This window comes from Pecten maximus, chromosome 5 (assembly GCF_902652985.1).
Source record: "Pecten maximus chromosome 5, xPecMax1.1, whole genome shotgun sequence".
NCBI lineage: Eukaryota > Metazoa > Mollusca > Bivalvia > Pectinida > Pectinidae > Pecten > Pecten maximus.
The window spans coordinates 1,291,658-1,319,478 of record NC_047019.1 but is presented as its reverse complement, the minus strand read 5'-3'; the positions used below and the strand labels follow the sequence as shown (position 1 = coordinate 1,319,478).

Genomic DNA, 27,821 nt, shown 5'->3' with positions numbered 1-27,821 from the left:
TTCCAATTTTACTGAGCATGGGGTAGGAATTTGAAATTGTACAAATGACGGGGCTGACCCCCCTGGGGGCTGAGGGGTGGGGCCAAAAGGGGTCAGTTTTGCAAAATTTAAATAAACGACTTCTGCTCTGAAACTAAGCAATGGATTTCGCTCATATTTCCTGGGAAGCATCCCTATGGGATGGGGATTCAAAATTGTACAAATGGTGGGGCTGACCCCCCCCCCCCCCCCCCCAAGGGGCCTGAGGGGCAGGGGCAAAAATTGATCAATTTGTTTAAACAACTTCTTCTCTGAAACTAAGCAATGGATATTACTCACATTTGTATGGTAGCATGGTTATGGGGTGGGGATTCAAAATTGTAAAAATGTTGGGGTTGACCCGGGCCGCCAGGGGGCTGAGGGGTGGGGCCAAAAGGGGTCAATTTGGCTAAATTGTTTTAAACAACTTATTCTCTGAAACTAAGCAATGGTTTGACTGGTACATTTGTAGCATCCTATTGGGGTAGGGATTCAAAATTGCATAAAGGAAGGAGCTGACCCCCAAGGGGGCAGAGGTCAGGGTCAAAAGGGGTCAATTGGTCTAAACAAGTTCTTCTCTGAAACTAAGCAATGGATATCACTCACATTTGTGTGGGAGCATCCCTCTGAGGTCGCGGATTAATGCACATTTTGGAATTTTCAGTATTAAAATAAAACCAATATACATGTACCCATATAAATGCTTATGATATATATTGACATAGCAATACCAGCGACAAATATACTTAATATAAGCATCATTCTTGTTTCATATCTCATGAAACCAGGTGAGCGATACAGGCCCTCTGGGCCTCTTGTTATTACATGCAATAACTTTATTATCTGAAAAACCCTGCAATATCTTTTTTCATGAAATAACCCAAAATAGTTGAGCAGCATAAAAAATCCTGTTTTGGTGATCAAGCTTGAATACTGTCATCTCATAAACAGCATGTATAATACCCTTATTCAATAACACCCACAATTCATGCATCTACATAACAAATCATCAAAGTATTGTTTCTTTTGTTTAATTGTTCACTTTAATGGTTCCTAATATTCTTTTTAATCAATCTTCAAATTAGATTTTTTTTGTCCCAACGATGAATGGTAATCAAGATGGTAAGGAATTTATATCATAACTGACTGTATAAGGGTCCTTTCTGCCATGTTTGATTTCTAGCTTTATATAATTTTTGTAACATATGCACTATATTTTATAGAAAGCTGATGATGATCTTTACATTTCTTACAGATTGATGAGGCTGTTGTGTCCACAATGACCGTGAATCAGCTCAACAAATACATCCCTCGATATGGAGACTGTTTAGCTGCTTTTGAATTTTCGATAAAACAACTGACAAGCAGCGGTATTTGTGAATCTGAAACTTCCAAAGGTCGCAGAATGTCACTGTGTGACAGACTCGTGGCAAAATTGCAAGGGGAAAAGGGACTAGGATGAACATACAAGGTCAGTTCCTCAAAAAGGAAATAGAAATGCAGAAAAGCATACCAGGGAAATTAAACTTGGATGGCTTCATTCATATGGATCTTGTAACATTCTGACACAGGTCAGGTCACCAAGCTGAGGTGGTACTAGAACAATAGACATTGATGTGAGTTCGACAGTGTCAGGACTCTTGAATACAGATATAGCCCCTTTTCCCTAATGGAAAGTCTAAAAACGGTAATACAAATGATTTCAACTTCTATATTGTGAATCAGACTCAGGAAAAACAGGAGGGAAGTTTGACTATAAAACAAATATATGAAAGTACCAAACTGAAGATCCTTCGATTTTATTTCTGTGGTTGTTACTACCTCAGCAGACAACATTTGTGGACATGAACTCCTACGAAAAGGCGAAGAAGGCTCACCGAAATTTATCCCTGATACAGACCCTGATAGTTAACCGTTAAGTTGTCAGGGTATATATACAAATAGGTTCCGTTTGTTTATCTGTCCTTCCGTCTGTCTGTTGGTCCAGATTTGCTTTCCGCATGATATCTTTTGAAGGAATCATCAGATTTTGATGAAACTTGAAAGGTAGTCTTATTACCTAAACCTCTCATCGAAGTTCGATTATCATCATATTGCGCACATATCTTATGAGGCTGTTGTGACCTAATTGGCTGGTTGCTTTCCGCATGATATCTTTTGAAGGAATGGTTAGATTTTGATAAAACTTGCTTAGTAGACTCATTGCCTAAGTCCCTATAGTTAGCCTAAGTTCGATTATCGTGATATGTAATGATTCTAAATGCTATGTCATGTGTTTTATGTTTTTTATGCATGTTGCCCATTTAATTTCATGTAATGCAATATTTTAAGGGGCGGGGGATCTTGACATCTGTCCTTGTCCTCCTTCATTTGCTTGTTAAGTTGTTCAGTGTTGCATAAGAAATGCAACCAACAGAAGTAAAAGTTTAGTAATTACTTCTTCTTATATATTGTTGAAGAATTTGAACTTCACCATTGTAACTCTGTTATAATCTTGGCCCAGTTTCATCAATATTCCTTAAATACTTTATGTAAACAATAAATAAAGAAGACCAGACAACATCCGCAGGAAGATCTTCAACAGGTTTAATGGTTTACATGTTTCGGCATACTAGGTATGCCGTCCTCACAACAGTGGAACAATTCAAAATACAGGACTGATACAGTACATCTGCCTAGCCTTTACTTTATGTAAGAAAGTTTTCTATCTGAAAAAAATGTCCATAGGAAAACATTACAGAAGTGAAGGAAATTTCCTTAAGATTTTTCGTTAAATCCTGTTATGCTTTTCTTTGGAGAATTTTAATGAAGTTCAGAAATATTGATGAAACCAGAGCCTGATAGTTTGTTCTCCTCCAATATTTGTTTAGATATGTTATTTTTTACATTAATGTTTTTATCTTTGTTTCTTTCTGAGTGTCAACAAATGATCACAAGTGTTGTTGCTGTTTGATCATCTTGTCACAGAGCTGTGAAAAACATGGATAATACCACTCTGTCTTAAAAGGCATGGTCACCTATTACATGTATATTACATACTACACATGGTATGATATGACCAGGAGTATATAAATAATATAAGTCTGGTCGTCACAACAGTCACGGCATGACAATTATTTTGTATATTTTTCATTCAAGTTTGAGTCACCAGCTATAATTTTAATAATGTTTTACTTTATGTATTTTTGCATTGTGTATTGTTTTTTACACTGTAATATAATGTTATATTTCGACAGTGTTCATTGATCAAAATGAATTTGTATCCCCCCTCCTCTATATTAGTTAAACTCATTTCTATAGCTGTAGGATTTGTATCCCCCTCCTCTATACTAGTTTAACGCATTTCTATAGCTGTAGGATTTGTATCCCCCTCCTCTATACTAGTTAAACTCATTGCTATAGCTGTAGGATTTGTATCCCCCCTCCTCTATAACTCATTTCTATAGCCATAGGATTTGTATCCCCCCTCCTCTATACTAGTTTAACTCATTTCTATAGCTGTAGGATTTGTATCCCCCCTCCTCTATACCTAGTTAACTCATTTCTATAGCTGTAGGATTTGTATCCCCCCCCCTCCATACTAGTTAAACTCATTGCTATAGCTGTAGGATTTGTATCTCCCCTCCTCTATACTAGTTAAACTCATTGCTATAGCTGTAGGATTTGTATCCCCCCTCCTCTATACTAGTTAAACTCATTTCTATAGCTGTAGGATTTGTATCCCCCCTCCTCTATACTAGTTAAACTCATTTCTATAGCTGTAGGATTTGTATCCCCCCCTCCTCTATACAAGTTTAACTCATTTCTATAGCTGTAGGATTTGTATCCCCCTCCTCTATACTAGTTTAACTCATTTCTATAGCTGTAGGATTTGTATCCCCCCTCCTCTATACTAACTCATTTCTATAGCTGTAGGATTTGTATCCCCCTCCTCTATACTAACTCATTTCTATAGCTGTAGGATTTGTATCCCCCTCCTCTATACTAACTCATTTCTATAGCTGTAGGATTTGTATCCCCCTCCTCTATACTAGTTTAACTCATTTCTATAGCTGTAGGATTTGTATCCCCCTCCTCTGTACTAGTTTAACTCATTTCTATAGCTGTAGGATTTGTATCCCCTCCTCTGTACTAGTTTAACCCATTTCTATAGCTGTAGGATTTGTATCCCCCCTCCTCTATACAAGTTTAACTCATTTCTATAGCTGTAGGATTTGTATCCCCCTCCTCTATACTAGTTTAACTCATTTCTATAGCTGTAGGATTTGTATCCCCCCTCCTCTATACTAACTCATTTCTATAGCTGTAGGATTTGTATCCCCCTCCTCTATACTAACTCATTTCTATAGCTGTAGGATTTGTATCCCCCTCCTCTATACTAACTCATTTCTATAGCTGTAGGATTTGTATCCCCCTCCTCTATACTAGTTTAACTCATTTCTATAGCTGTAGGATTTGTATCCCCCCTCCTCTGTACTAGTTTAACTCATTTCTATAGCTGTAGGATTTGTATCCCCCCTCCTCTATACTAGTTTAACTCATTTCTATAGCTGTAGGATTTGTATCCCCCCTCCTCTATACTAGTTTAAGTCATTTCTATAGCTGTAGGATTTGTATCCCCCCTCCTCTGTACTAGTTTAACTCATTTCTATAGCTGTAGGATTTGTATCCCCCCTCCTCTATACTAGTTTAACTCATTTCTATAGCTGTAGGATTTGTATCCCCCCTCCTCTGTACTAGTTTAACTCATTTCTATAGCTGTAGGATTTGTATCCCCCCTCCTCTATACTAGTTCAACTCATTTCTATAGCTGTAGGATTTGTATCCCCCCTCCTCTGTACTAGTTTAACTCATTTCTATAGCTGTAGGATTTGTATCCCCCTCCTCTATACTAGTTTAACTCATTTCTGTAGCTGTAGGATTTGTATCCCCCTCCTCTATACTAACTCATTTCTATAGCTGTAGGATTTGTATCCCCCTCCTCTATACTAGTTTAACCCATTTCTATAGCTGTAGGATTTGTATCCCCCTCCTCTATACTAGTTTAACCCATTTCTATAGCTGTAGGATTTGTATCCCCTCCTCTGTACTAGTTTAACCCATTTCTATAGCTGTAGGATTTGTATCCCCCTCCTCTATACTAGTTAACCCATTTCTATAGCTGTAGGATTTGTATCCCCCTCCTCTATACTAGTTTAACTCATTTCTATAGCTGTAGGATTTGTATCTCCCTCCTCTATACTAGTTTAACTCATTTCTATAGCTGTAGGATTTGTATCCCCCTCCTCTATACTAGTTTAACTCATTTCTATAGCTGTAGGATTTGTATCCCCCCTCCTCTATACTAACTCATTTCTATAGCTGTAGGATTTGTATCCCCCCTCCTCTATACTAACTCATTTCTGTAGCTGTAGGATTTGTATCCCCCTCCTCTATACTAACTCATTTCTATAGCTGTAGGATTTGTATCCCCCTCCTCTATACTAACTCATTTCTATAGCTGTAGGATTTGTATCCCCCTCCTCTATACTAACTCATTTCTATAGCTGTAGGATTTGTATCCCCCCTCCTCTATACTAGTTTAACTCATTTCTATAGCTGTAGGATTTGTATCCCCCCTCCTCTATACTAGTTAAACTCATTTCTATAGCTGTAGGATTTGTATCCCCCTCCTCTATACTAGTTTAACTCATTTCTGTAGCTGTAGGATTTGTATCCCCTCCTCTATACTAACTCATTTCTATAGCTGTAGGATTTGTATCCCCCTCCTCTATACTAACTCATTTCTATAGCTGTAGGATTTGTATCCCCCCCTCCTCTATACTAGTTTAACTCATTTCTATAGCTGTAGGATTTGTATCCCCCTCCTCTATACTAACTCATTTCTATAGCTGTAGGATTTGTAAACCCCCTCCTCTATACTAACTCATTTCTATAGCTGTAGGATTTGTATCCCCCTCCTCTATACTAACTCATTTCTATAGCTGTAGGATTTGTATCCCCCTCCTCTATACTAACTCATTTCTATAGCTGTAGGATTTGTATCTCCTTTTACTGTCATTTATATCATTATAGTTTGCCAAACAAAGTCAAACACTTGGAGCTACAGTTATAGATATTTATTATAAATTAAGGCATGTAACGATAACAATCAACAATAAGATGGAAAACAAGTGAAATTGGGCACAGTTTGTGTTAACAGTAATTACAAAGCATGTGTTTTATCGCATACACATAAAAATTATAATAAAAAACGAAAATATGATGTGTCTGATTCAAATCGGTTAATTTTGAAAGTGTGTTCATAACTCAAAATCATCTAAAATCAGCAAATTTCATGGAAGAACGCTATAAATGATTGAAATTACACACCATCACTATGGTAATAATAACTTTGTAAGTCAGGGAATACAGGGCAATACATAACATCCTTGTTCATGTGAAGCATTGTGTTCTGACCGTAGTACACTTAGGTATGCATGGATCACCTAAAAGTAAAAACAACTTTGTTTTATCTCAGTTTCACAATGAATCATTGACATAAGGTGTCATAGTAGAAAAAACTGTATGCAATATGATATTTAAACAGTTGTTTTTAAGTCATGTTTGTATACTTAATAGATTTTATAAAACTCAGATTTCTTCATATTGTGAGATCTCTTAAAATATTGTTAACAAAAGCTCATACTTGCACAAAATGTTTCCAATGTTGCCCAACTAAAGTGCATGTCTTGCTAGTAGTTTTGTTTCAAACATTGAAATGTTACGCAGATTTTATTAGTTAGATTGGTTAAACTAATTTTGTAGTGCTGACTTTTCAAAATTAGTTTTTGTTTCTATATTCAAATATATTTAAGTTAATGGATTGATTTCTAACCTGGTCATTCAGCCAATGTTTCTGATAGAGTGGTGAGGTCTTGCCGATGGATGGTGACGTCACCTACACGCATCTGGAGAGATGATTTTGGTAGCTTGTTGGGGGAGTTTGCAGAGGAAGACTTGGACAAAGGTGCTTTATCCAAGGAGGGGAGTAGATCCTTTGGGTTGATCTTATCGTGGTAGGCTATGGTCAGCAGTGATCTTATCGTGGTAGGCTATGGTCAGCAGTGATCTTATCGTGGTAGGCTATGGTCAGGAGTGAACTTATCGTGGTAGGCTATAGTCAGCAGTGATCTTATCGTGGTAGGCTATGGTCAGCAGTGATCTTATCGTGGTAGGCTATGGTCAGGAGTGATCTTACCGTGGTAGGCTATGGTCAGCAGTGATCTTATCGTGGTAGGCTATGGTCAGGAGAGATCTTATCGTGGTAGGCTATGGTCAGCAGTGATCTTATCGTGGTAGGCTATGGTCAGCAGTGATCTTATCGTGGTAGGCTATGGTCAGGAGTGCAGAAGACAGTACAAAGGGGTCCAATTCACATATCAGCTCTGAATTTCTGCTAGCTGACATCATATACCATGATAGTAATGCTGACTCACAGTCCATCATGTCGTCACTGAATCGATCATCGGCATCCTTAATCACGGAGAAGGTTGGAGACTCCAATACAGACTGCATATCCTTCTTGATATTGTTTACATTTGGTAAAGATCTCTTCCTTTAATGCTCATTGGTGATTCTTGTCTAGTTGTCTCCTGTTCTTCCACAATTTTCTCTCTTGTTGACACATTGATTCTTCTGGGCTTTCGGGCAAGATGTTCTTCCTTTCTTCATTTTCTGTCTTGAAGGCAAAGTTGACATTTGTCCTCTTGATTTCAGCCTTCTGGTCAGTGGTTTTGGCAGTTACTGAGTTTCTTCTGAAGCAGTTGCTTGTGGCTGTACATCTTGGTTTTAGACGAAATCCTGTATCTTTTCATGTCTTTGATGTTGACTTTCTGTTTTCTGTTTTCCAGGCTGAATACACCTTTTCCAATAACGTTCTTAATAGTGAATGGGCCTGTCCACCTGGAAAGGATCTTATCGCCTTTTCTGTTTATTCTCCTCTTGTTCTTCAGAAGAACCAAATCTCCAGGCTTAAAGATAATGCTGTCATTCTTATTGTCATAATACATCTTCTGCTTGGCCTGGGCTTGAGATATTTCCTCTGTTGCCTGCTGCTGAATCTTCATGAGTTCAACAAAAGAAGCTACTCTGATGTCAATAACTTCTTGAACGTCTTCTTCTGACATTGAGCAACCATCCTTGTTGGGATTAAGTGCAGTTGGTATGTCCAGTTGGATTGGAAGTGGGGTTTTTTTTTTTTTTTTTTTTTTATTTCAGGTTTTTGTTGTCATATTTCATATGTTTATTACAAATAATACATAATATATTATTATACTTAAATTTGGTATAATAACAAATAAGGAGTAAAAGGCCACTGTATTTACTGGTATATCGTCTTTTAGGGGGATTTAGGCAAATGAGTATTTGTACATTAAATGTATGAAATTAAATTAAATATATACATGTACCTATATATATCATGTATCCATGAACAGTCGTTCAAAAGTATTCCATCTCTGATTTATCATAACTTTTGTTTTATTTGGATATGCAGAGAGTCCAATTTTCTTATAATAGATCATGTATGTTTTCCATTCCATGATTGTTGGAATTTTACCCCTTGTTCTACACCAGTAGATATAATATCGTAATAATAAACTTAAAAAATTTAATTCACACTCATGATCCGATTCAAAAATACCAAACAACATGTTGACAGGATCTTTTGCAATCACTATACCCAATTTTGCTTTTAAGAGATCCAAAAAGGATGACCAAAGGGATTGTACATGACAACATTCCCATAATAAATGAATCAATGTTTCTCTCCCATCCCCACAAAAAGAACATCTTTCTGTTTCAATCAACTTACATTGCATTAATTTTGTATTAGTATATACTATTCTGTGAAGAATTTTAAATTGAAAGTTATGAAGTTTTGTGTCATCAGTTATGTATCTTGGAATTAAATAAAACTTACTCCAAGATTCCTTGGGAATGTTGACATGTAAAATTTCCTGCCATGTTTCAACATTTATAAAAATATTTTGTTACCTTTTCATGTTTCTTCAAGTACTCTATAAATATGCATTGCTTGGCTTCAATCCGCTCATTTCTTCGGAAAAGTATAAGTTTCCATGACTTACACCATAATATTCAATAAAATTAATTTGCAAATTAAATTTCTCACAAAAGTATTGATGTGTTAAGAAACTGTTGTTTTCAACAAGATCACCGATAAAGAAAATATCCTTTTCACACCAATGTTTATAAATAAAGATCTTGTTGTCAATTTTTATAAAGTTATTAAACCATATTGGCTGAGAGGCCACATCTTCAGGGGTTGTGGGGAGATCATCACCATTTAGTTCAGCCCACTCATTAAATATCTCACTCCAGAAAATATTTAATGATTTAGAAATTTTTAAAAGACCTTCCCTCTTCATTTTAAAAACTTTATCTCCTCCATATGGTTCAATTTTATCTAGAATCAGTGTTTTCCAAGGAGAAGAATTCAAAGGGTCAAGTAATTTTTTGATCCAGCACATTTTTAAAGCATGGCAAAATGAAATTATATGAGGCACCCGTAGTCCTCCCTCATTATAATCACCATACATTACATTTCGCTTAACTTTATCAATTTTGTCATTCCATAAAAACTGAAAGAAGCATTTGTGTAACTCTAACAAACATTCATTTGTTGGATCTGGTAAAACAGTGAACGTTTGAATAAAAATGGGCAATGCCAGTGATTTTATGACCGTTACTTTTCCAATGTATGTAAGATTTCTAAAAGACCAATTATTCAATAATTTTTTGACAGCAATTAACTTTTGTCTGAAGTTATCTTCAAAAAAATTTTCTGCTTGAAAGTTGTAAGTTATACCTAATAGTTTAAATTTCCCCTGGTGATTCCAGCTTAATTTTCTGTCTGGAAGAAGTTCTTCTCCACAACCCCGTTTTGCCCCAATCCATATTGCTTGTGTTTTTTCCATATTTATCTTAAGCCCAGATACTTTACCAAAATCATCTAAAATTTTAAGAACATTGTTTAAAGAATTTGGATCGTCCGATAATGTAAAAGAAGTATCGTCTGCAAATTGATTAATCAAGAATTCTGAATTTTTAACTTTGATACCATTTATATTAGGATCAATTTTAATTGCTGAACTTAAAATTTCCACACAAAGAATAAAAAGATAAGGACTGATAGGATCACCTTGTCTAACTCCACGGCATACCTCAAAAAAAGTAGAACAGTGTCCATTGTTCAATACACAACATGAATTATCATTATAAAAAGTTTTTATCCATTGTAAAATAGAAGGACCAAAACCATAAAATGAAAGTGTTTTTAAGATAAAATTAGATTGGAAGTGTTGCTTCTCTTCCATACGTCAAAAAGAATGGGGTAGCCTTTGTTGATGTCTGGCGACAGGTCCTAGCTCACACCAAAGGCTATTTTCTGTAGATACAAATCCCAGTCATCTTGTTTGGCATTAACATACCTTGTTAGAGCATAATGTCTGATTGTTCCTCTCAGTGAGACCATTTGTCTGTGGGTGGTAGGGTGTGATGACTCTGTGATAATTTTTTAGCTGTTTGCAGAGATTATCATTAACTTGATTGCAAAACTCTCGTCCATAATCTGTCAAAATTACTTCTAGTGTCCCATGACGGCAGATTGTCTCCGTAATGTCTAGGGAAATCTCTTCTGCAGTCTATGTGCGAATGGCTTTTACCTCTGGCCACTTGGTCAGGTAATCGGTCATCACTATGGTGTACTTATTCCAATTTCTGGTCTCTCGAAGAGGTCCCACCAAATCCATTCCCCACATTGAAAATGCTTTGTTCTTCACGGGTATGGGATGAAGTGTCGAGGGGGTCTTTCCCAGTGATTTTGGCGTTGGCAATGGTCACATTCCTGAACATGTTGCTATACATCTTTTCCTAGTGTCGGCCAGAAGTAGCGAGTTTTAACCTTTCCCCAAGTCCTATTAACTCCTTGGTGCCCAGCAAGTGGATCTTCGTGGCAAGCTTTAAGGATGACATTGACCTCATCTGCCTTAACAACTCTTACAGATCCGTGTCTTTTGTGCTGATAGAATAAGGTTCCATCTTGCAATACATGTGGTTTCACCTTTTTCCTAAAGTTAGTCTGTGTTTGATTCCTGTAAGAAAAAAAGGTACGTTCCTTATCTTTCTTAAACAACTTAAATCTATTGTTTTGTGTAATTAATGAGTTTTAGCACTTTATCGAACTTAATATAACCATTGTTAAAAATATATATTGAAATAAAAAAAAATCAACAAAAAAATATGTATTAATTTTTTTTATGAAGGCGCTTTTGTCCACTTTTTTTATTAGTGTGAATGGGCTTTTGTCCTAGGGGATTTTGTCCTAGGGGCTAATGTCCAGGGGGGCTATTGTCCGTACCCCTCAAATTTACCTTATTTTTATGAAATCCAAGATCGCGGTAAAAACCGCCATGCTGGAAAACTTATTTTAATCTTCCTCAGTTCCACTAATGCAACTGATCTGGAAAGTGGTACGGAATAAAGTAAAGTGTTATCTTATAACATGGTTGCTCAATCAATGTTTGCCGGAATACCACCGATGAAAATTCTTTTAACTTCTACTAGAGATATTTATCTTGAACCTATTTGGAAATGATCCTGAGATGGTCCTTATCAAGTGTTGGTATTTTATCAAACTGTTTTGAAATCCGAGGTGACTGCTACCTTTGGGAAAAAATTCGACAAAGTCTCAAGTGATTTAATCGTCCTTTGTCCGTCCGTTCATCGTGTGTACTTAAAACTATTTACATTTCGACTTCTCAATAGATGTAAGGCTCTGCAGCTGATATTAAACCGTACCATTCTTGGACAAGGGGCTACCAAGTTTGTTCAAATGAATGCCATCGATATCTATTCAAGGTCATTGTGGCCAAATAGGCTAAAATATTTAATTCTTTTTCTCAATATCCTAGAGACCAAGAGAACTGATATTGGGCCTGTAGCATGCTGGGATTAATGGCCTATTGTTCTACTGTACTTTTCACGTCCTCTTGTTGAGTAACAAGCTTGTTAACATTTCTTTTGTTGAAAAGAACAACACATTAATTGGTATGTTCAACTTAAAGACATATATGGTTGGTGCTCAATTTAAAAAATCAGGGTCTTATCACCATGATAAAATTTCTTAGAAATAAATAAACTACGCATTCATTAGTCCTGAGATGGGCAGTCTGCAATCATCATTCGGACGGAAAAGCTAGTCCCAGCAATCATCATCCGGACGATAAAACTAGTCCCGGCAATCATCATCCAGACGATAAAGCAAGTCCCAGCAATCATCATCCGGACGATAAAACTAGTCCCAGCCATCATCATCCGGACGATAAAACTAGACCCAGCCATCATCATCCGGACGATGAAGCTAAACCCAGCCATCATCATCCGGACGATCAAGCTAAACCCAGCCATCATCATCCGGACGATAAAGCTAGTCCCAGCAATCATCATCCGGGCGATAAAGCTAGTCCCAGCCATCATCATCCGGATGATAAAGCTAAACCCAGCCATCATCATCCGGACGATCAAGCTAGTCCCAGCCATCATCATCCGGACAATAAAGCTTAACCCAGCCATCATTATCCGGACGATAAAGATAGTCCCAGCCATCATCATCCGGACGATAAAGCTAAACCCAGCCATCATCACCCGGACGATAAAGCTTAACCCAGCCATCATTATCCGGACGATAAAGATAGTCCCAGCCATCATCATCCGGACGATAAAGCTAAACCCAGCCATCATCACCCGGACGATAAAGCTAAACCCAGCCATCATCATCCGGACGATAAAGCTAAACCCAGCCATCATCACCTATAATGTCCCACCTCTAGATTACCTATAATGTCCCACCCCTAGATCACCTACAATGTCCAAACCCTAGATCACCTATAATGTCCCACCCCTAGATCACATAAAATGTCCCACCCCTACATCACCTACAATGTCCCACCCCTACATCACCTACAATGTCCCACCCCTAGATCACCTATAATGTCCCACCCCTAGATCACCTTTAATGTCCCACCCCTAGGTCACTTATTATGTCCCAACCCCAGATCACCTTTAATGTCCCATCCCTAGATTACCTATAATGTCCCACCCCTAGATCGCCTATGATGTCCCATCCCTAGATTACCTATAATGTCCCACCCCTAGATCACCTATAATGTCCCACCCCTAGATCACCTATAACATCTCACCCCTAGACCGCCTATAATGTCCCACCCCTATGTCACTCATTATATCCCAACCCCAAATCACCTTTAATGTCCCATCCCTAGATTACCTATAATGTTCCAACCCTAGATCACCTATGATGCCCTAACCCTAGATCACATATGATGTCCCACCCATAGATCACCTATGATGTCCCACCCCTAGATCACCTATAATGTCTCACCCCGAGATCACCTATAATGTCTCACCCCATATCACCTTTAATGTCCCACCCCAGATCACCTATAATGTCCCACCCCTAGATCACCTATAATGTCCCACCCCTAGATCACCTATAATGTCCCACCCCTAGGTCACTTACATGTATTATGTCTGACCCCTAGGTCACTTATTATGTCTGACCTCTAGGTCACTTATTATGTCTGACCCCTAGGTCACTTACAATGTCTTACTGACCCTAACAGGGGCAACACTTAAAGCAACAGGTACAATTCTTATGTATATCAAAAGGAATAAAAGACAAACAATTAAATCAATATTTACAACTTTATTGTTGTATTAGATACATGTATTTGTTTGCAGAATATATTCTTACCTAACGCCTATCATAACTTTGTGTTCACATACAACAAATCAATATTTTGTATATAAATCTCACATTTTTGAATAATGCACAATTTTTAACGTAAATTAATTGTGATTCCAAAGTAAAGTTGCTATATAAAGTTTATCACAGTTTTATTGTAGTGTTTATATAGATCTAATAAGTATACACAATATATACTGTAAACCTGGCCGATGATGACCTGGTACATATTAACGTACTGGTACATGGTTAAACTTGATACCATGTAGTGTGGTGTTGGAATTATGCAAAATTGCTAAAATCAAAGAAATAATCTAGACATAAAAATTAAAGAACCAAATAACCGGACTCTTGTTTTAGAATTTATTTTATTACATTTAATTTTAACCTTAAGAGTCCTTCTTCTCATTTAATAGATGGTCAGTCTTAAAATGTCAGCTCCGAAATCCGTCCCATAGAATCTGTCTTCAAGGCAAAAATTTGATGATATTTAAAGTTATGAACTTTAAATTTAGCCTGCATTCCAATCAGATCTGTCTCTTCATGAAATACAGACCAAAAAGTAATAGATCAATATAAGTACAAAATTTAGACCAACAATTCTGCATAATCCACAACAACTTATATGACATAAACAAAAGATTGTCAATTTCAGACTGGCTACTACTGGTCAGGTTTAATTATCTAATGGTTACTTTTTTAGATATAACTGATTAGTAATAAATAAATTATGTGTTATTAACCAGTCATCAGCATTAACTTTATAGCTCAAATAATCAATATTAAAATCAACTTTATATTAAATCATTTTGTTAAAACTGAGTCAAGATATGTAAAATATGTGTAGATTGTATATATAAAAATGTCGGAAACACAGGAAAACAAACTGTACAATCCAGGTACTTCCTGTTTCCTAGAAATTTCTGCTATAAATGTATAAATTCTGTAAAAAATCTAAGAGATATACATATTAAATAAATGTAAGTACAATCTAGGTACTTCCTGTTTCCTAGAAAATTCTGATATACATTTTTAAATGCATAAATTCTGTAAAAAATCTAAGAGATATACATATATAATGTACATAAAAAAAGAAAAAGAAAAAAGAAAAAGTTATACAATAACAAAGATAGATCTATACAACAATACTCCACTTAGTACACTCAATAATGGACCGACAAGGCATCATGCCAATTATTGACTTACAATGAGGTACATTGTACAAAAAAGGTTTATAAACCAATAGATATTGATGGTTCAATGGATACTCATAGCTCAGTGGAAAGTAAATAAAAATTAAATTTTAACAAAATGTTTTGAATCTTAAATATCATGATTGATATAGACATTGTATAATCTTATAAAAATGTTAATATTCTGTATTTTGATAATTTTTATAAATGCCTCCTTTTTAGAAATGTTCATCAAAGTTTCTTCCAATTCTCATGCCTCAAAAAGTACATTTATAATTATTCTTTTTGACAAACTCACTAACATAAAAACTTCACTTATTAAAACTGCTTTTTCTTGCAAATCAATTGAATTATTAAAAAAAAATCTGAACAGTAACAATTAATGCAAAAAAAATAATTGAAAAAATTGAGAGTTGCCAAGTATGACTTTTTAAAATTGAAATTATATAGAATTTAAAACTTTTGTTCGCTTTCATATGTTGGTATAATGTAGTCTTCCTCAAAATCTTCATCGAAGTTGTCTCTGTAATAAAAACATAGACATAAAATTGTCATTTATATTTCAGCAAGCAATCAAACATTCTGTTTGAGGGGAGACTTGTTGGTTGCAAATGATGAAGTGTTTTCTGAGATATTTACCCTCCAAAATAATTTTCTTTCATTAACAATTATTTTATTCAAATACTAGAGATAGCTGTCAACAAATACTTGTTATTCCACAAGATAATGTTAGAAATGTAGTTGTAAGTGTTGTGTGATATAAAATTCATGTAAGTAGTTATGATATATAATAAAACATTTGTAGCGGGGTCCAATCACAACCATGAAAGACCAGTATCCACATAGATAATCAATCTAAATTAATTTCCATGGGATGTCTGTCATCCTTGATGAGGAAACCGTGAACCTGACACAAACATCAAGACTACATGCTAGGCATTGTGGTCAGTCTTGTTGATCTGTACTGGTATCTTAAACACATCATTCGTGGTTACTGGTCGTTAATGATAACAGGTTGGGCCCCAGTATGTTCTGTCCAAAGTTACATACCTGCTTGAAAACAGATGGGTTAAAACACAACTTGCTTGAAAATCTGAAAATGAATAAATGAAATAATTATAAGTTACCTAGTAGGTATTTTCAAACATATGATATTTTAGTGTAGAAGTCCACTGACAATATTCAATGTTCAATTTAATTATGTGTTGTTCCAAGGATAATGCACAAATAATGCTCATGAATATTCATCATTTGTTATAAGTGTCACCTTACAAATAGTCATAAACTCCCAAACTTACTGTCAGTGTATACAGGCATTGGGTTGAGTTTTGGCAGCACCCCAAGTCCCTGGACTTTGTCCATGATGATGATGTCACTGTCCTCCTCTCTCAGTGGAAGTTCTGTAATGCTGCTTCTATTGCCCCCCTTCTTCCTTTTTTTTCGTCTTCGTTCTACGAAGGAAAATATTAATTAGACTACCAATGATTTTTATACTGGTGTAGTTAAAACTTGGTTGACAGATAATAAGACATGAATAATGTGGGAGAGTTGTTCCCCTTAAAATGCCATGTAATTTGAATTTCCATAAAAGTTTTAGTATTTCAATAGGTCCTTCTGACAAATAATTAAAGGCTAGATTGAATTACAAATCTCCCAGTGATAGGGGAGATATTCCTCACAGAAAACTCTCTTGTCTATCCATCATAATTGTGGCGAACATATAAATCTAATGAGACATCAATGTATTATAACGTCTCCTATAACTTACTTCCTGCCCGCTCAGGGTCACATGAATCAACGTAAGCTTGAATGTCTGCCATAGAAAGTCGGAAGGGTTTCCTTTTTGTCCAGCCTCCATCCACAACCTGAGATTCTCTCTCCTCCTCATCATCCTTCACATCTAGATCTGCAGTTTTCACAGCAATCAAATCTGGTTCTGCAGTTTTTACAGTGATCACATCCGGTTTGCCTGTTCTGACCAGTTTTGCAGCTCTGATATCGACTTTGGCCATGTTGGCATCTGATTTGGTCGCTTTCACAGTTTTGACTCTGGCTTTATCTGCTTTTGCCTCAGACTTGATCATTTTGGAATCGGATTCAGCTGCTTTTACAACTTTGGCTTTAGCTATTTTCGCGTCTGATTTGGCCACTTTGACAGTGTTGACTTTGGCTTTGGCTGTTTTTGTTTCAGACTTTTTAGCACCAGTGTGATGTCTCTTCTTCGACTTGACAGCAACTTCATGAACCTCAGTCGAGCTTGTTCGAGAGTCAATGAACTCTTGTAGCTGTTTGTTAAAAATCTTTAAATTCTTTTCTAGTCTGAGTTTTTCTGCCCGATAACGCTCTTGAACTGCAGCATAAGACTCGTCCCCCTCCGTATCACTTTCACTTGTGCTGCTGGGTGTATGATGGGACTTTCCCACGGTGACAGTCTGTGACACATGACTCGACTTTCCCATGTTTGTCTCTGATGTAAGTGTAGACTTCACTAAGGTAATCTTTGGTTGGTAATTGGATTTTTCCACAGCAGTATTAGATGCTCGCTTAAATTTTGCAGTCTGGGATGATTTAACTACTTCAGTTGCTGTATCATCATTGTTTTGCACTAAAATAAAACATAACAATTTATTTCATCAATTTCATTCCAACAAATTAGATAGGATCAACAGGCTAAGCCTAATGTAGATCTCTTTTGAAGATCTGACTAATTTTAATTTATTTTATATTTCAACAATATTTAAACTGCTTAGATACTGAATTTAAGGCATGTTATGTCCATGTATAAATCACACCAATATAATAAAGGCAATATTATTTCAAAAAATTAATAATAATAATACCTGTGGCCTTCTTGTAGTACCCTGCGACTCTGAGTACGGAATCCTACAACAGAATAAAACATGATCACGTGTCATAATTATTAGAATCACGCTTATTTTCTGATATTGGAAGTTTTATAAAACAACAAATCCGACTGATAATAATCAATGTATACCTGTACTAACTGGTTCAATGATAGTAGTCACGTGGACAACGCAAACAGCTTATGTTGTGCTATTACATCATACTGTGTGACGTAATAGCACCCGCTTCAGTTCTCTGCTGTACTGAAGTCATTACAAATTTTTAAAAAATTTATCATTCACTTTATACATGTATGTGTCAGTGTTTTTCTTGTAAAATGTTGAATATGATGTCAATCTTAACTTCATAAATCTCTATTACTTGTAAAATTATACTTGCCTCATAGATTTCCCTGCGGAGATTCTGGAGAGCTATAATGACAGAAAACTCCTTTTAAATATATGGTACAGGACTTTAGCAAGGCACTATAAATAATTCAGAAGAGTGAAATTTGAAGCACGACTACTTGGGCCTAATTTCTGTTTCTGCTTTCAGCTTTAATATAATAACTCTGACACTGATCAGGTGAGATAACCAGGATCTAAGGTCGACACTGATCAGGGGAGATAACCAGGATCTAAGTCAGACACTGATCAGGGGAGATAACCAGGATCTTACTCTGACACTGATCAGGGGAGATAACCAGGATCAAACTCAGACACTGATAAGGGGACATAACCAGGATCTAAGGTCAACACTGATCAGGGGAGATAACCAGGATCTAAGTCAGACACTGATCAGGGGAGATAACCAGGATCTAAGTCTAACACTGATCAGGGGAGATAATCAGGATCTAAGTCAGACACTGATCAGGGGAGATAATCAGGATCTAAGTCTGACACTGATCAGGGGAGATAATCAGGATCTAAGTCTGACACTGATCAGGGGAGATAACCAGGATCTAAGTCAGACACTGATCAGGGGAGATAACCAGGATCTAAGTCAGACACTGATCACGGGAGATAATCAGGATCTAAGTCTGACACTGATCAGGGGAGATAATAAGGATAAGAAAACTTACCCTGCTGCCTCCTGCGAATGTTGTCTACAATCCTCTCAAAACTCAAATCCACCATTTCAGTAGCAACAAAAGGCTGCAATAAGATTTACATAAATTTTCCTGTATTCAAGCAACAAGGAAAGGCTTCAATAAAATTATCATAGATTTTTCTGACAAAAAAACCCCTAAAAACTTATGTTTAGTTTTTTATATATGACCTGTTGGAATTTACAGTAGATCTTTATGTTGGCAGATGTATAAAATCTATCAACATTTAATTTCATCTTTGGTATCAATTTTTCTTTTTTTTACCTTTGTATCAAAATCTCGCTTGAAATCGTCTAATTCTGAAAAGAAAATAATGTATATTTACAACACCTTCAAACAAATATACAATAAAGAGTGGACTTCATGATTATATTTCAAACAAGGGCCCGTTGGAGGGCCACAACATATGCCCGCTGCAATATTTGACACTTGGAAGGGGGTAGTTTCACAGGTTATAATGCTTTAAAATGAAGTATCATTGTTGGAAAGTTGGAAGGAGATATTGATACACATAATGGTGTGTAGTCGAAACTGAAGGGCATGAGATGTATATATGTTGCAAATATGGGAAACCTTGGTTTAGACAGAACAACACAAAAATTAGTTCACATGTTTATATACAGAATATATACATTAAAAGAACCTCTTTGCAAAGAATCGCCTCCTAATACCGTTATTAAGTGAATGGTGAGCAATTACAAAATTTTAACCAAAACATTAACTCAAGAATATTGGAAAAACAGTAAAGTCCATAATATGCCTAAATTTTTAAAACAAGAGGCCCAGAGGGCCTGTATCGCTCACCTGGTTTCATGAGATATGAAACAAGAATGATGTATATTTGTCGCTGGTATTGCTATGTCAATATATATCATAAGCATTTTATATGGGTACATGTACATTGGTTTTATTTTAATACTAAAAATGCCAAAAGGTGCATTAATCCATGAAATGAAATTGATATTTGGCGCGACCCCATAGGGATGCTACCACACAAATGTGAGTGATATCCATTACTTAGTTTCAGAGAAGATCTTGTTTAGACCAATTGACCACTTTTGACCCTGCCCTCTGCCCCCTGGGGAGTCAGCTCCTTCCTTTATACAATTTTGAATCCCTACCCCAATAGGATGCTAATAGTCAAATATGAGCTGTTTCAGAGAAGTTGTTCATATCAATTTAGCCAAATTGACCCCTTTTGGCCCAGCCCCTCAGCCTCCAAGGGGTCGGCCCCATCATTTGTACAATTTTGAATCCTTAACCCAAGTGAATGCTACCAGTCACATATTAAAGATATCCTTTGCTTAGTTTCAGAGAAAAAGTTGTTTATATCAATTCTGCCAAAATAACCCCTTTTGGCCCCGCCTCTTAGGTCCCCTAGGGTCAGCCCTGTCATTTGTACAATTTTGAATCCCTACCCTAGGGGGTTGCTACCAGACAAATATGAGTGATATCCTTTGCTTAGTTTCAGAGAAGAAGTTGTTTATATCAATTTAGCCGAATTGACCCCTTTTGGTCCCGCCCCTCAGCCCCCAGGGAGGTAGACCCACCATTTGTACAATTTTGAATCCCTACCCCAAAGCGATTCTCACAGTCAAAATTGAGCAATATATATTGCTTAGTTTCAGAGAAGTTGTTCATATCAATTTAGCTAAATTGACCCCCTCTTGGTCCCGCCCCTCAGGCCCCCCCAGGGGTCAGCCACACCATTTGTACAATTTTGAATCCCCAGCCCAAAGTAATGCTACCAGGCAAATATGAGCGATATCCATTGCTCGGTTTCAGAGAAGAAGTCCGTATTATCAATATAGCTATATTGACCCATTTTGGCCCCGCCCCTCAGGCCCCTAGGGGTCAGTCCCATCATTTGTACAATTTTGAATCCCCACCTCATAGTGATGCTTCCAGGCAAATAGGAGCAATATCCTTTGCTCGGTTTCAGAGAAGTTGTTTATATCAATATAGCCCTATTGAACACATTTGGCCCCGCCCTTCAGGCCCCTGGGGGTCAGCCCCATCATTTGTACAATTTTGAATCCCAACCCCAAAGTAATGCTACCAGGCAAATATGAGTGATATCTATTGCTCAGTTTCAGAGAAGAAGTCGGTATTATCAATATAGCTATATTGACCCATTTTGGCCCCGCCCCTCAGGCCCCTAGGGGGTCAGTCCCATCATTTGTACAATTTTGAATCCCCACCCCAAAGTGATGCTGCCAGGCAAATATGAGTGATATCCATTGCTCGGTTCCAGAGAAGAAGTCGTTAATATCAATATAGCTATATTGACCCATTTATGCCCCGCCCCTCAGGCCCCTAGGGGGTCAGCACCACCATTTGTATAATTTTGAGTCCCCACCTCATAGTGATGCTTCCGGGCAAATAGGAGCAATATCCTTTGCTCGGTTTCAGAGAAGAAGTTGTTTATATCAATATAGCCAAATTGACCCCTTTTGGCCCCGCCCTTCAGGCCCCTGGGGGGTCAGCCCCATCATTTGTACAAGTTTGAGTCCCCTACCCATAGGGATGCTTCTGACCAAATTTGGTCAAATTCTGATCAGTGGTTATGAAGAAGAAGTCAATTGTTGACGGACAGACAGACGACGGACGGACGACAGACGACACGACGGACGCCACGGTATGGCATAAGCTCACCTTGGTCCTTCGGACCAGGTGAGCTAAAAACCACAATAATTTTTGGTATGCGACACTCCAGCTCATCAAGATGTATATTTGTGTCAAGTATGGAGAGCCTGGTTCGGGTAGTATTGGAGTTATGGTCCGGACAAGTAAAATCATCAAAGGGGAATAACTCTGCAAATACGGGGGTAAGAGGCATGGTTTTGGTATGCGACACTCCGGCTCATCAAGATGTATATTTGTGTCAAGTATGGAGAGCCTGGGTCGAGTAGTATTGGAGTTATGGTCCGGACACAATATGTGCCCGGCCAGCCAACATGATAACATAATATGTCCCGTTTTTCGTCGGGCGTATAAAAACATTCAATATGTGCATAATTTCAAATGTTATGCTTGTTTGAGTTCAGTTGGTTTACAGGTATACAATTCTATTATGTTATTCAATATGTCATCACCATTCAGTTGTTTTTTGGGTTTGTTTTGTTGTGTTTTGTTTTTTGGTTTTTTTGGGGGAGGGGTTAGTTTTTTTATTAATAACAACTAAAGAAGCAAGCTGATATCTTCAAAAAATTCTTTTTCATAAAAGTAGTATTTAAATGCAACATTATTGTAAACTTACCGTACATCTTTCTGACAGACATTTTGTTCAATGTTTTTAATTCCTGTTCTTCTTCTTGAGTAGGGCCATTTGACTAGAAATTGAAATAAAGTGAATAAATTAATTCAAACCAGAGGTTTTTTTAACTATGGGTCATTGGATGTAAAACTCTGGTCATTTAATGTAAAACTCTGGGCCATTGGGTGTAAAACTCTGGGTCATTGGATATAAAACTCTGGGTCATTGGATGTAAAACTCTGGGTCATTGGGTGTAAAACTCTGGGTCATTGGGTGTAAAACTCTGGGTCATTGGATGTAAAACTCTGGGTCATTGGGTGTAAAACTCTTGGTCATTGGGTGTAAAACTCTGGGTCATTAGATGTAAAACTCTGGGTCATTGGGTGTAAAACTCTTGGTCATTGGGTGTAAAACTCTGGTCATTGGATGTAAAACTCTGGGTCATTGGGTGTAAAACTCTGGGTCATTAGATGTAAAACTCTGGGTCATTGGGTGTAAAACTCTGGGTCATTGGGTATAAAACTCTGGGTCATTGGATATAAAACTCTGGGTCATTGGATGTAAAACTCTGGGTCATTGGGTGTAAAACTCTTGGTCATTGGGTGTAAAACTCTGGTCATTGGATGTAAAACTCTGGGTCATTGGGTGTAAAACTCTGGGTCATTAGATGTAAAACTCTGGGTCATTGGGTGTAAAACTCTTGGTCATTGGATGTAAAACTCTGGGTCATTGGGTGTAAAACCCTGGGTCATTGGGTGTAAAGCTCTGGTCATTGGATGTAAAACTCTGGGTCATTGGATGTAAAACTCTGGGTCATAGGGTGTAAAACCCTGGGTCATTGGATGTAAAACTCTTGGTCATTGGATGTAAAACTCTGGGTCATTGGGTGTAAAACCCTGGGTCATTGGGTGTAAAGCTCTGGTCATTGGATGTAAAACTCTGGGTCATTGGATGTAAAACTCTGGGTCATAGGGTGTAAAACCCTGGGTCATTGGGTGTAAAACTCTGGGTCATAGGGTGTAAAACTCTGGGTCATTGGATGTAAAACTCTGGGTCATAGGGTGTAAAACTCTGGGTCATTAGATGTAAAACTCTGGGTCATTGGGTGTAAAACTCTGGTCATTGGATATAAAACTCTGGGTCATTGGGTGTAAAACTCTGGGTCATTGGATGTAAAACTCTGGGTCATTGGGTGTAAAACCCTGGGTCATTGGGTGTAAAACTCTGGGTCATTGGGTGTAAAACCCTGGGTCATTGGGTGTAAAACTCTGGGTCATTGGGTGTAAAACTCTGGGTCATTGGATGTAAAACTCTGGGTCATTGGGTGTAAAACCCTGGGTCATTGGGTGTAAAACTCTGGGTCATTGGATGTAAAACTCTGGGTCATTGGGTGTAAACTCTGGGTCATTGGATGTAAAACTCTGGGTCATTGGGTGTAAAACTCTGGGTCATTGGATGTAAAACTCTGGGTCATTGGATGTAAAACTCTGGGTCATTGGATGTAAAACTCTGGGTCATTGGATGTAAAACTCTGGGTCATTGGGTGTAAAACTCTGGGTCATTGGATGTAAAACTCTGGTCATTGGATATCAAACTCTGGGTCATTGGGTGTAAAACTCTGGGTCATTGGGTGTAAAACTCTGGGTCATAGGGTGTAAAACTCTGGGTCATTGGATATAAAACTCTGGGTCATTGGATATAAAACTCTGGGTCATTGGGTGTAAAACTCTGGGTCATTGGATGTAAAACTCTGGGTCATTGGATGTAAAACTCTGGTCATTGGATGTAAAACTCTGGGTCATTGGATATAAAACTCTGGGTCATTGGATGTAAAACTCTGGTCATTGGATGTAAAACTCTGGGTCATTGGATGTAAAACTCTGGGTCATTGGATATAAAACTCTGGGTCATTGGGTGTAAAACTCTGGGTCATTGGGTGTAAAACTCTGGGTCATTGGATGTAAAACTCTGGGTCATTGGATGTAAAACTCTGGGTCATTGGGTGTAAAACTCTGGGTCATTGGATGTAAAACTCTAGGTCATTGGGTGAAAGAACTCTGGGCCATTGGATGTAAAACTCTGGGTCATTGGGTGTAAAACTCTGGGTCATTGGGTGTAAAACTCTCGGTCATTGGGTGTAAAACTCTCGGTCATTGGATGTAAAACTCTCAGTCTTTAGATATAATGAGAATGAGAGGGAAAGGGGAGAATGGTTGGAGTGGGAGATTAGTAGGGTGTGGGCTAATGATGGGAATGGGAGGGAAAGGGAAAGGGGAGAATGACAGGAGTGGGAGATTAGTAGGGGTGTGGGCTAATGATGTAATTGAGAGGGAAAGGTGAGAATGATGGAAATGGGAGATTCTAAAGGGTGTGGGCTTATCATGAGAATGAGAGGGAAAGGGGAGAAGGATGGAAGTGGGAGATTATAAGGGGTGTGGTCTAATGATGGGAGTGAGAGGGAAAGGGGAGAATGACAGGAGTGGGAGATTAGTAGGGTGTGGGCTAATGTATGGAATGAGAGGGAAAGGGGAGAATGATGGAAGTGGGAGATTGATAGGGTGTGGGCTAATGATGGGAATGAGGGGGAAAGGGGAGAATGACAAGAGTGGGAGATTAGTAGGGTGTGGGCTAATGTATGGAATGAGAGGGAAAGGGGAGAAATGAGGAGAGCTAAATCAATTTTATACTTACCGGGCAAATCTTTCGTGCTCTTCTTCTGAGGCCTACAAAATAACAGAAATGATATATCAAGTCCATAACGGCCAATAACTTGTCTTTATTACTTATTAATATACAGTGTACCACGAGAAGTCCATAACGGCCAATAACTTGTCTTTATTACTTATTAATATACAGTGTACCACGAGAAGTCCATAACGGCCAATAACTTGTCTTTATTACTTATTAATATACAGTGTACCACGAGAAGTCCATAACGGCCAATAACTTGTCTTTATTACTTATTAATATACAGTGTACCACGAGAAGTCCATAAGGGCCAATAACTTGTCTTTATTACTTATTAATATACAGTGTACCACGAGAAGTCCATAAGGGCCAATAACTTGTCTTTATTACTTATTAATATACAGTGTACCACGAGAAGTCCATAACGGCCAATAACTTGTCTTTATTACTTATTAATATACAGTGTACCACGAGAAGTCCATAAGGGCCAATAACTTGTCTTTATTACTTATTAATATACAGTGTACCACGAGAAGTCCATAAGGGCCAATAACTTGTCTTTATTACTTATTAATATACAGTGTACCACGAGAAGTCCATAACGGCCAATAACTTGTCTTTATTACTTATTAATATACAGTGTACCACGAGAAGTCCATAACGGCCAATAACTTGTCTTTATTACTTATTAATATACAGTGTACCACGAGAAGTCCATAAGGGCCAATAACTTGTCTTTATTACTATTAATATACAGTGTACCACGAGAAGTCCATAACGGCCAATAACTTGTCTTTATTACTTATTAATATACAGTGTACCACGAGAAGTCCATAAGGGCCAATAACTTGTCTTTATTACTTATTAATATACAGTGTACCACGAGAAGTCCATAAGGGCCAATAACTTGTCTTTATTACTTATTAATATACAGTGTACCACGAGAAGTCCATAACGGCCAATAACTTGTCTTTATTACTTATTAATATACAGTGTACCACGAGAAGTCCATAACGGCCAATAACTTGTCTTTATTACTTATTAATATACAGTGTACCACAAGAAGTCCATAACGGCCAATAACTTGTCTCTATTACTTATTAATTATTATTTGTGTTGAATTCATCCTGTAATTAATTAGAATAAACACGTATTTGCTTTCCTGTAAACAACTTAAATGTAGGATTAATGTATAAACACAGATCTCAATATACAAATTAATTACAGTATGTATACTAGTTGAGATCAACTGTTTCAGTTTAACCTGTACAGTTTTAACTTACTTCGCCTGGACTGTTGTACATCCTCCTCGGCTGCTATCAATAATGCCATTTCATTGTCAATGTCGACATTTGGCTGAAACAGAATGAAACTGGATTAATCACATGTATGTATTACTGTATCATAATTATACAAATACAGATGGTTTAAAAATGAAGATTTAAAAGCATGAAAGAAAGAATATGATCAGATGGCAGTAAAAACTAATGAGGTCATAGTTAAAATGTCTTTTCATTGATAACACTCAGTATCTGTTAAATTAACTTCCTAAATCTCCATGATCATTTAACATTGAATTTAAGTTTAAAACAATTTACAAAAAAAAATCTTACCTTGAGAGTGTCAATATCTCTTCTGTAACTATCATACACTACACAGAAAGAAAGCAGATAATTAACATATCATACCGAAACTGAAATATCGAAAATACATCAGTGATTGACATTGATGATAAACTGATCAGTTAGATTATATTACATGATGAAATTCCTTTTTAATAATAACAGTATCTTATAAACATGATTTAAATTGCTTTCTGAATATTAAATATCATTTGACTTACAGACGTTAGTACAATTGTGTAAGTTTTTACAACTATTTTGATTAAAATTGATTTCAATATATCTGTGTAATCTTATTAATGTTGAAGGAGGTCAGAACTTTTTAGAAGTAGGCCAGTTCGTAGGGTAATTCAGTGCATATTGTACTTACAACACTCGTTTAATTTTCCTGAAATCCTTTTCAGATCTGCTTCGATTTCTTGAGAAGGGACATATGCCTACATTATAAATAGGACATTAGTTTAGTCAATAAATCAACTTCATACACACAGATTCAATGTATAAGTTGTGTAGCAAATGTATGATATATTTTTGATAAATAATTTCTGTCAATGGCAATGACAAAATGAAAATCTGAATATTTACCCTGGTATAATTATTTTCTCTCCTCGTAACCTTCACTGGATCTGGAATTAAAATAACGGAAATGGATAAAACTAACAACAAATTGTGTTACAGACCTACAGCAACCAGCACATATGACAAATAGATTGTGACAAGCCCCTGTGATACAATTACAGAGATTGTCCGAATTGCCGAACGATTTTGTTTTGCAGTTAGATCGCCACAAGACAGCTCGAAATGCGACATTAACACCATAACCCTTCGGATTATTCAGAAGATGATGAGATGGGGAGGAGAGTTTAATCATATGCTCAATAAGGGCTAGTCTACATTCTTGGAATACACTAAAAGATTCCGATTCAGATACAAATATGTACTGTAGGCCTAACCAAAACAAAGGAGTTTACACTGAATTTTAGTTTGAAACAAGGATACAATACAGGATATAGGATGTGTGTAAATACGCAACACATTCTGCAACATAAGGTTGATATCCAAACGTCAAGTGCCACCATGTGAATCTTGGAATAACTTAACACAATATTTGAATTATATTTCTGTATCATGTCCGATTGTAGATGTAATACAACATAAGCGACTTACCGTCCGTAAAGGACAAGATGCTCGGAGCTTCAAGCATATCAGAGTCTACACATATCGTGAGCAATCATCGCACCATCTTAGACATGTTACGGGAACCAACTTC

General features: G+C 37.1%; 1 protein-coding gene across 1 annotated transcript; it reads right to left on the bottom strand.

Annotated features, from left to right (window-relative positions):
* Positions 1–13,792: 13,792 nt before the first annotated feature.
* On the bottom strand, positions 13,793–27,821 carry LOC117326795. The gene is made up of 15 exons (XM_033883520.1): positions 27,719–27,821; positions 27,137–27,177; positions 26,922–26,988; positions 26,543–26,580; positions 26,213–26,285; positions 24,933–24,964; positions 22,245–22,317; positions 19,250–19,284; positions 18,959–19,031; positions 18,277–18,308; positions 17,874–17,916; positions 16,802–17,638; positions 16,332–16,484; positions 16,084–16,126; positions 13,793–15,556 (listed from the first exon to the last, which is right to left on the bottom strand). The coding sequence occupies exons 1-15, from the start codon at positions 27,753–27,755 to the stop codon at positions 15,487–15,489; spliced, it is 1,647 nt and encodes a 548-aa protein (XP_033739411.1). The 5' UTR covers positions 27,756–27,821; the 3' UTR covers positions 13,793–15,486.

Excerpts from the sequence above, each read along its gene's own strand:
- LOC117326795 (XM_033883520.1), bottom strand. The coding sequence starts at position 27,755 with ATGCTTGAAGCTCCGAGCATCTTGTCCTTTACGGACG. Across the intron at positions 22,318-24,932 it reads GAGCACGAAAGATTTGCCCG|TCAAATGGCCCTACTCAAGA; the intron begins GTAAGTATAAAA and ends TTCAATTTCTAG. Across the intron at positions 16,485-16,801 it reads TGACCCTGAGCGGGCAGGAA|AACGAAGACGAAAAAAAAGG; the intron begins GTAAGTTATAGG and ends TTTCCTTCGTAG.